At 36.6% G+C, this 10741-nt stretch overlaps 1 protein-coding gene across 1 annotated transcript in view; it reads right to left on the bottom strand.

The window, feature by feature from the left end:
- Window positions 1–456: 456 nt before the first annotated feature.
- TRPC7 (transient receptor potential cation channel subfamily C member 7) overlaps window positions 457–10741 on the bottom strand; it is a 403356-nt gene continuing 393071 nt past the window's right edge. Inside the window, exons 11-12 of the mRNA XM_044659937.1 lie at window positions 1779–1854; window positions 457–626 (exon numbers count right to left, since the gene is read on the bottom strand). Coding sequence (XP_044515872.1) covers window positions 457–626; window positions 1779–1854 — 246 coding nt within the window. The remainder of the gene's footprint in view (window positions 627–1778; window positions 1855–10741) is intronic.

Raw genomic sequence — 10741 nt, 5'->3', positions numbered from 1 at the left:
ATTAGATATTCAATCTGCCCTGTAATAAGCAGTGCTATGCATGGTATCCAAATAGGAAGATGTTTTTATATGGCTAAGACAGCTAGCTCTTTCTGGGCTTCAGGGGAGAGGATAGGATGTTGTAGAATGTGCCAATAGGAAAACACATCATAGTTCAGCTATATGAGAACCATGGCCTTGTATTTATTGACTGTTTCTCCCTTTTTCTATTTGTGTTCCACTCTTTTACAAAAAAGAAAAAAAATGCTTTGGGTATCTAGAATCACCACAACTCCTGGGTCCAGGCAGCTCAGTTGGTTGTAGACAATGGCAAACCTATTTGGACACAAGTGTCACCAAGGAACAGGTTCATGGAAGTTATATTAGCTTGATGGCCAACACCAGGATTTGGCTCAAGCCATTGCTATTGTCATTCCTTCTGAATGCTGGTTGATGTCACAGAGGCTGTGGGTCTGGCTAGTCATCCTTGCCTTTGTTCATCATCGGATGATCCTTTTTTAAGTTCTTACCAAACTTGTCACTGAGTTGCTGTATCAGCCCAGCCAGTTCTCCTGTTGCTTGTGACTTTTCTTCAAGAAGTTCATATCGGAGACTGGAGATGTCTTGCTTGATTTCCTTAAGTTCTCCTGGAAAGACAAAAAATTTTTTTGGAGAACATGGTCATGTAGAAGTCCCTTTTCTCACATCTCTTAAAAAATCAAATGTATTTGAGGGCAGATGGGTGGCTCAGTGGATTGAGATCCAGGCCTAGAGATGGGAGGTCCTAGGCTCAAATCTGGCCTTAGACACTTCCTAGCTGTGTGGCCCTGGGCAAGTCACTTAAACCCCATTGCCTAGCCCTTACTGCTTTTCTGCCTTGGAACCAATACACAGTATTGCTTATAAGATGGAAGGGAAAGGCTATTTAAAAAAATTAAATATACTTAATATTAAATATGCACACAAACACAAGCTGAAGCAGCAACTTGACCAATGAATTTAAAAGGGAGCTATTCAGATTGTTGAATATGTTCCCTTGCTTTGGGGCAAAGGAAAGGAAATAAGAGGTGAAATGGTGATTCTTCCTGACCCCAGTCTGATTATGGGAGAATTGATTAAAGGAATAGTTGTTTCTTGGAGGGTTATTAATTTCCTTGGATTTTTGCTTTAGTGAATTTCTGCTTCTAGAATAATGAAGAGAAATCTTCTAAATGGCATCCCAGTAGTTTCAGGACAGGCGATTTTTTTTGTTCTTATATTCTTGGATTATATTATTTTGTTGGAGTAAAAGATAGATAATATGGGTCAGGGACAAGAGTATGAGATCTGGAGTCAGAACATACTACCTGTCTAACTTGGGCAAATTCTTTGATCTCACTGGGCCTCATTTTCTTTACTTATAAAAGAAGGAAATTGGAATATAGGATCACTAAAGTCCTTATCAACTAAAATTTTGTGATTCTACATTTAACTAGTACTATTTAATTGGAGCAAGATAATCTCCTTAATATTTTAGAATGATCAGCTTAAAATAAAACATAGAGGGATATAGTCTGTTAAAAACAAAAACAAAAACTCAAACAGTAACAATATCATTAAATGGATTGGGGAAGAGTAGGTGTAAGAGTTGAATATTTGAAATGTGAGACCACAGTGAACAGATTGAAGATTTGGGTTGTTTAGAGCAGGCAGACTGACTGATGAGAGGAGAGTGATGAGGCAATGAAATAAATGTAGGACAGGCTCCCTCTATATGGGACATCTGACAGCCCTGGGAAATCCATCGAAACATTATTTACCTTCATTGACTTCATCATTCTCTCTATCCACCTGAGCCTTCAGGACATATCTTTTTATAAGACGTTTCATGATTTTCTGAAAAGTGAACATAAAAGGTAAGTTAATCCTGTCACAGGAAGCAGATGAGCTGAAGGATTCAATTCGGAATTCTGCTACACATGCACCTGAATACTTTGGGAGACTTCCCAACATCTAAAGCTTGACATCTTGAGCATAATTCTCTTCCTTAAAGGGAATATCTAGGTCAATTTATTTATTCTGAATGCCAATCCTATGATTGATATGAATAGAGAATGACTTGCTATCTTTATGGACATCAATTTTCTAACTATCTGTCAAATAAGGGCATTAGGCTAGGTCAGGGATGGCAAACAAGTGGCATGGGTGCCAAAGATGGTGCACAGAGTCCTCTCTGTGGGTACAAGGCTGCCCTCCTCCCCCTGCCTCAAGTTCATTACTAGAAGGGCAGAGGGACTCAGGTGAGCTGCTCCTTCCCACCTCTCCACCATGCCTGATGCCATTTTTTCACATCCCCCACCCCTCTGCCCAGCAGTCCAATGGGAGTGCACAGGGAGTAAGGTGGGCAGCTCACAGGTGGTAGAGCTGGAAGAGAGTGGAGAACTCAGGCCACTCCTCTCCCCCTCTCTACATTTACTGAGGACATTCCTCACTTCACCCGCCCCTCTGTCCAGCAGCCCAATGAGAGTGCTTTCTCCCTCTCCTGTGTGGTTTAAGGGGTGGCCATGCCTAGCAATGACTTGGGGGGAGGGGCATGGCACACATTCTGGGCAGGGTAGGCATGGCACTTGGCATGGGGGACTGTGGTGTGGATGGGGTCTGGCACTCCACCTCTAAAAGGTTTGCCATCACTGGGCTAGATGGTTTTTGAGGACTCTACCAGTCTTAAATCTATGACTATGGCTACAACAAAGGTGTAGAAAGTTAAGCCAGAGGTCAGGGAGCTCTCTTAAATATAGAGTAGGCTAACTAGTATGGTAGAATGGAAAGCACATTGAACCGTGTATTAGGAGATTTGGGTGATCTTTTTGCTAGGCAAGTCAAATTAACTTCTTTTGCCCCCTGAGTGTGTGTGCTTCTTCTTTTTTTTAAATAAGGGAGTTAGAGTAGATAATAATAACTCAATATAAATTTTGGAAGATACTTTCCTCAGAATGCCTCTGTGAAGTAAATGGTACATTATCATTATATTTATTATATATATAAAACATATATTAAAAGATAATCCCACCCTTACCACTCTTCTACCTAGGAGCCAATACACAGAAGTTAAGGGTTTAAAAAAAAGATAATATATTAACATATATAATGAATAAATATATATTATAATATATTCATATTTTACAAATAAGGAAACTGAGACAAACAGAAGTTAAATGATTTACCTTCTATCAAAGAGCTAATGTCATAGCACAGACTAAAATGCATATCTCTTTATTCCAAGTCTAGTACTCTTTTTTTTCTTTTAAAAACCTTAACTTCTGCTTTAAAATCAATACTAAGTATGTCTACAAGGCAGAAGAACATTAAGGGCTGGAAAATTGGAGTTTAGTGACTTTGTCAGGGTGACATGACTAGAAAGTGTCTGAGGCCATATTTCAACCCAAGATCTCTTGTCTCTAGGTCTGGCTCTCATTCTATTCTGTCACCTGACTGAGCACTCTTTCTAACCCAGAACATTGCCTATATCAATGGTGCCAAATTAAAATAGAAGCAAACCCCTACTGGCTGCATATTTATTTAGAAAAACCACAAATTAGAATTATTTATATTTTTTATTTATAAGTAACTTTTTTTTTTCCTTTTTGGTTTATTTTGTAATACATTTCCCAATTATATTGTAATCTGATTCAGGTGTCACTTAAGAGTTTTGCAGCCTGTGAGTCTCAAATTTCTTACCTCTGGCCTAGATATTTTCTAAGAGGTTTTTTTTCCAATTTCAGGGTCTGGAGTAGTGCACACAGTCTTAGTTTTAGAGCAATAGCCAATGAAAATTGATGACATGACATGGGAGATGGGGTTGGGGAGGAGGCAAGGTAAACAAGAGGAATTTAATTTAGCAAATATATTTAAGTCAATGTTGTAGAAGAAATGTTGTGCCATAGAAAATTCTTTTAAGAAGCAGTCATGTTGGAACCTTTGAAATTTTAGACGAAAAGGTCTTATCCATAAATACCAATCTACTCTGCCACTGCCAGTAACATTAGAAGAACTGGGTTTGGCCTTCCTGCCCCTTTTACTATTCAAATATTGTCCTCTCCTCTGACATCGTTGCAAATGGACATGAACAAACTCCTAGGAAACACCAAGGATAAGTTATTTCCTTGGTTCTTGCCAAATCAAGTATTTGATAAATATCCTTATTTAAGATTCAGTCCCTAGACTGAAGACAAGAAACTATTGTTTCTTGTGATGAAGAGGGATGTTGATGCAGTGAGTTAAAATAGCTCTCTTGCCCCTTCACCATTTCCCTCTTCACTTGATCACACATGAGCACAGAGACTGCAATCTCTAGTTGAAAAAGCATTAGATGGACTGTGACTTTATTTTTAAGATTCTATTTTTGGCTTCATTATGTGATTCCCCTCCAACTCCCCTTCCACTCCCACCCCTAAGGACACTTGGCTTCTGGGTACCTCTCACATCCTTTGTGAAGGTGTTTTGTTTTGTTTTTTTGAAAGAAAAGGGCAGTGAATTGCCAGGATGTTCCAAACTGGAAATTTAAACTCATCACCACAATTAATAAGTGAAAAGGTTCTCTTAGTGTGCTGAGATCTGACAAATATACAAAGGAGTTGCTTTTAAACCACTAGAAGTTGAGCTTTTAAGGCATTCAACCCCAATCACCCAAATCTCATTAATGTAAGCCCTACTATTTTGGTTTCTTTGATAATTTAGGAAAATACATATAATTCTTATTGAGTGAAAAATGCAACATAATTTCTTCCCCCACACATTTCTAGGTTTTTGCCTAAAGTAAATGAAATCTACTAAAATAATGGCTTTCTCAAATCTTAGGAATATATCCTTCAAGATTCTTCCAATCTATGTTCAGGTTAGCTCAAATGTTCTTTTTACAAAGCTTCCCTGATCCCTAAATCCCTTCAGATGTAACAAAATACTTTGTTTGACATGTGTATACTTAACTCTGTTGGTGTCGTGGGGGCAGTAGCAAGTTTTATGTAAACTCTTGCCCTGCGTTATGTTGTATTGCATTGTCTTAGGCTGTATTGTTCTTGTTGTGTTTTATTGTGACCTCCAGATTCAGCAATTTATTCTCATTTATGGCTAGGATGATTGACTTTGCAATGTGAGCCTTATGTGAATACTGCAATTTCTCTTATCTTCTTGTTGGTTTTTTTTATTACTCCCTAGCTTTAGATTGTGAGCTCTTTGAAAAAAGTGACCGTCTTTTGCCTTTCTTTGTATCCAAAATACTTTGAAGAATCCTGGGACATGGTAAGTACCTATTAAATGTTTATAGATAGACTGACACTGAGTATAGATAGACTGATATTGAGTAACACAGCACTTTCAAATCCTAGATTAAGACATTGCAAATATATTCTTTATATATCTTTAAATATATATCTTTTATATATATCTTTTATATATCTTTAAATAAAGATATAAATATATCTTTAAATTCATAGATCTAGAGCTAGAAAGGACCTTATAGATTATTTAATTCCATCCCCACAGAGAGGGGAAGTGAATTATCTAACTTCCCACAGGTATTTAAGCTGAATTATAAACCCTGATCCTGTGCCTCTTCAGGGACTGTTCTTTCCATTATAGCCTATTGTTACTAGGCATTTACTAAGCATCACTTCAGTTGAGATTAATCAGTAGCAATAATGATAGCTAACATTTCTATAGTATTTATTATGTGTCAGGTACTGTTCTAAGCACTTTACAATTATTATCTCATTTGATCCATATAACAACCCTGGAATATAGGGGCTATTTTTACCCTATTTTACAGATGAGGAAATTGAAGCAAAGTAAAGTGACTTGTCCAGTGTCACTCAGCTAGTAAGTTTCTGAGCAAAATTTGAACTTAAGTCTTCTTGTGTCCAGGCACTGAGCCATTTAGCTAGACCTTGTTGATGTAACCAACATTGTCACTATAGTAAATACTATGTATATAATTCTGTGTAACATACCTCATTTGTTTTTAAGATATTCTCCAATTCATACTTATCTTTTCCCCTCCTCTTGCCTATTTTTATACTAAATAAGGGCTAATTTCCAGACCTCAGATCTTACTTGTCTATACCAGTTTGCTTAAGCTTTCCTTCTCCATGTGGGCTTCCTGGAGAAAGAATCAATGGCATTTGCAAACTTTTCTATTTGACCATCAAACTGCTATTATGCCAAAGAGTTAAAAAGCTGTGGATGCCTTTTGTCCTAGCAATAGATACATTAGGTTTATTTCCTAAGGTGATGAGGAAAAAAGGAAAAGAATAATATATATTTTAAAATATTTATAGCAGCTCTCTTTGTGTGACAAAGAACTGGAAACTGAAGGCATAAATAAACTTTCCTGGGCAAGTAGGGAAGGAATTTTTAGACTGTATTAGAAAGTTAACCAGGAATGAGGCCTCATAGTAATGACCTTCCTACCTTAAAGCGGGTTAGGTCTGCTATATCATTAGCAATGGACTGCTAAACAGAGTACTATTCCTTTCTTTCTTTAAGAGACAAATGAAATATGTCTAGGATGGGTATGTAACCAAATTTTCATGAAGAGTCTTGCCTTCTTCCTTTAGGGAAGTTAGGCATCCGAAACACTTTGAGTAAAAATGAATGCCAGGTTCTTGTGTTTCAGTTGAATTCCACATCTTGAGATAACAAAAATCAAGGTGACTTTGAGGCCAAATGAGAAGTAATAATGGTGTAGTGGATAGGGTACTGGACTTTATGTTGGAAAGATCTGGCTTCAAACTTATGGGATATCAGTTTTTTCAACTGTAAAATGAAGGGATCAGATGCAATGGCTTCTAAGGTCCCTTTCTGTTCTAAATTTATGGTCCTGTGCCTATTTCCCTCAATTTAATAAGAAGGAAGCAAAGAATGGAGAGAAATAGTAGATATTTCCCAACTCTAAATGCCAGGAGAGAGGCATACATTTTCACAAGAAAATGCATGTGATATGAGCTCCAAGCAGCTGAACCACTGTGGAAGAGAGAAAAACAGTGAAATTCCTGTGCTTTCTCATGGAAAAAAGACACTTCTATCTATACAGATGGCTTAGAAAAGATTAAGGAGATAGAGAACACATACTGTATGGTGAAGATGACCAATGTAGTAGAATCCAGAAGGAAGCAATGTAGCCACCTGAGAAAACAGAAATTGAGGAATATTTTGGGGAAGGTAAAAAAATATCAGATGTGAAGAGAATCATCTTTCAAATTTGGGTTTATCAAAATCTTAAGGATAGAAGTCACTTCCTGCTCTTTTCCCATTATTAACATCTCTGGTTTATTGTCTATATTTCTTGTATGTGCTTAGTTGTTCACATATTGTCTTCCCCATTAGACTGTGTGAGCTCCTTGAGAGCCAGGAGTCTATTTTCTATTTTTCCTTTCCTAGTATTTACCCAGCCCTTAATACAGTGCCTGACACATAGTAGGTGATTAATAAAAGCTGTCAACTGACAATTCTATAATTAAAACATTCAAGAAGTTAAAAAGAGAGGAATTAACTCACTTATTAAAGTTTATAGATTGCTCAATAAATGATACTTTCAGTGGAATGTGCCTCTTTTCCATAATTTATTTTGGATGATATTTTGTGTGTGTGTGTGTGTGTGCTCATGTGATCATATGCATTTTTGTTTACAAAGGCCTGAATGTGTGTGATAATAAATGTATGGTTTCTAAATAGAGATGACCACTTTTCTATTCTCCAATTTTGAATTGTTTTGGCCTAAAATATTTACCACTCCTAGTGAAATGACTCTCTGCCCTTCAGTAGGCTGGGCTTCAGACAACAGACCTACAGTTTTCCTCAGCACTTGGTTGTATAGCTTGGTAATATTTGACAATGGTTGAGTTCTTCTTTTGTGACCGCAAGGTCATGTCTGTACCATTATGAAAAAATCAGAATGACTACTAGAAAAGGACCATACACCCTCAACATATTTTCTAGCCAATATATTTTAAAATAATTTAGTCATTTGTAGCTGTCAGGTACCTGCTACTGATACCAGCATGTCTAAGAGAAAAGAGAAGGATTTAAAACAAGTTCTAGATATAATAGACTCATTACTATTTAAATCATGTTGGCTTGGCACACACAAGATTTCAACAGGGACAGATGACAAAAGGTAATACAAATGCAGATACATGGGATAGAAATGCAGGGACACCATTCATTTCTTTCTGGCCCCCCTCAAGGATATCTTTAGATATTACAGCACTATAATGGAGCACACTATAATCAGCAGCAGGGATGTCCTCCCTTTTTGTAGAATTAATACAAACTGAAGGTAGCCTCAGCACAGGAAAAAAACATTTGGTGTTCTCAAGGATTTTTGGAAGCACCTACTGCTATTCTGCCCACAAAGATCAACTCCCTGACTTTCATATTATAATAATAGTGGATGTTATTACAATTAGTATGTCATATCATCTCTCCAAATATAATTTCCAATTGTCTATCATCCTCTTAAAAATGACAACTCAGTATATCTATCTAATTCTCACTTAGAACAGCAATGGAAGAGAATATATTGAATATAATTCACTTATTTTGTGAAAATAATTCAGAAATTTCAAACCAAGAACCAACAAGATAAAGAAGCCCTTGCCAAAAAATAATTTTGTTTATATCACTGCTATACCCCATAACTAACATCTTCTTTTGGGGTAGGGGATTGAACTCAATTACTGAGGATCAGATATGTGACCCTAGCTTGAAATTATTAAAAATTATATTCATAATATTAGGCAATCATAATTACATAATATATAATCGTATATATCAGAAGATCACATCTTCAATATTGGTTCTGATATAAGCTGAGTGACCATAGGCAGGTCACTTCGTCTCTGTCTGTTTCAGTTGCCTCATCTGTGAAACAGGGAGGATAATTGCACTCACTATCAGCTTCAGATGGTTGCTATGAGGAAGTGATTTCTAAGTTTGTGCAAAAATAAGTTATCATGGGGTAGCTGAGTTGCTGAGTGGATTGAGAGCCAGGCCTAGAGATGGTAGGTCCTAGATTCAAATCTGGTCTCAGACACTTCCTAGTTGTGTAACCCTGGACAAGTCACTTAACCCCAATTGCCCTTACCACTCTTCTGTTTTGGAACCAATACATAGTATTGATTCTAAGGTGAAAGGTAAGGGTTTTAAAAAAATAAGTCATCATCATCATTATTTACTATATCTGGGTTCTAATGCAGTCCAGGACTCTACTACAGAATCACTTGCATATCTGAAAAGAAATAAATATGCCACAAATGCTTCTTCTCACAAAGGGTACAGTAGTCATAGCCACACAAAACTAATAAAGGAAAAGAAAAATGAATGTTGGACAAAAGTCTTTGATGATTTACATGGCAGGTTTCTCTCACACTCTCCCATATAATGGATGTCACCAGAAATGTTCTAGTTTGACATTCATACACAAGCACTGATTTCATCACTGATATCATGTAAATACCTTTCCCTTTCTAATTTAGGTGTCATTGAGCTCCTGAAATTTACTTTTATTATATGGACTCTACAGTATCTTCTACCCAATTTATCCATTGCAAAAGAAAGAAGAAGAAGGAGGAAGAGGAGGAGGAGGAGGAAGAGGAAGAGGAAGAGGAAGAGGAAGAAGAAGAAGAAGAAGAAGAAGAAGAAGAAGAAGAAGAAGAAGAAGAGGAAGAGGAAGAGGAAGAGGAAGAGGAAGAGGAAGAGGAAGAGGAAGAGGAAGAGGAGGAGGAAGAGGAAGAGGAAGAAGAAGAAGAAGAAGAAGAAGAAACAACTTCTTGAGCCTTTGAACTTCATCTCCCAGAATCCCTTTCCTCCTTCACTCCTACCTTGCATGCTTATGTTGTTTGTTTGTTTATAAGTTCTGTAACTCCACCTTCTTGATCTTTCTTTTTCTCATGACTGCATCTTAGTTAGCTAGCTTTTTTTTACTTTAGTTATCATTAATAAGCTTTATAAAATAGAATAGTTATTGTATATTAATTTTAATCTCAACAGGATGAAAACTTAAAAATATCTAGGGGAATTTGAAAAAGAATGGTTGTCTTAGTAATCTTAGCTACTTTTGTTTTGCTCAGAATGTTACAGAAATTCTGGCATATCCTGATGGGGATGATCAGAATGAGTTTTCATTGCTCTCTGCTTTTGCTTGCTGCTTTGTAATTACCCAGAGAGAAGTCCTAGAGGGTGACAGGGAGTTGAGGAAAGAATGAGATCCCCAAACTATAAATGGTCATGAGGAAGAAGATAAGAGGCAATAGTATAAATTACATAATTTATATATAGTATAAATAAATAACTATATACTATATACTAATATATTTTTATATTATATAAATAACTCTATAAATGTTACAAACTTCTGAAATATTTTTTAAAAAGTTCTTCATCTCTTTGTGTTGAATTCAGGAAACCTCAGCCTCCCTCCCCACATTAGGCTAAAAGGGCAGGGACAGAAAATTTACTAGAGTGTATGATTTTGAAGCAAGGCTTGAGACTCAAATGTAATGAACATAACAGCATAGCCTGAGAGGTCATCTCATGTCTTTAGCCCATTCTTCATTATCAGTTCAAAGTTCACTATTCCCATTGTACAGACTGAGAAATCAAAAGAAAGAAAGATTACATGAAGAATCCAAGGTCACTCAGAAAGTGCTGGGAGGAAAGCTGCTGAGTTCTGTGTCCTGACATTTCTTCATAACTTTGCTCTGATATTGAAGCCAAATGAATTTTTTTT

This window comes from Gracilinanus agilis, chromosome 2 (genome assembly GCF_016433145.1).
Source record: "Gracilinanus agilis isolate LMUSP501 chromosome 2, AgileGrace, whole genome shotgun sequence".
NCBI classification, from domain to species: domain Eukaryota; kingdom Metazoa; phylum Chordata; class Mammalia; order Didelphimorphia; family Didelphidae; genus Gracilinanus; species Gracilinanus agilis.
The sequence above is the reverse complement of the archived record's forward strand: the minus strand, read 5'-3'. Positions and strand labels throughout refer to the sequence as shown.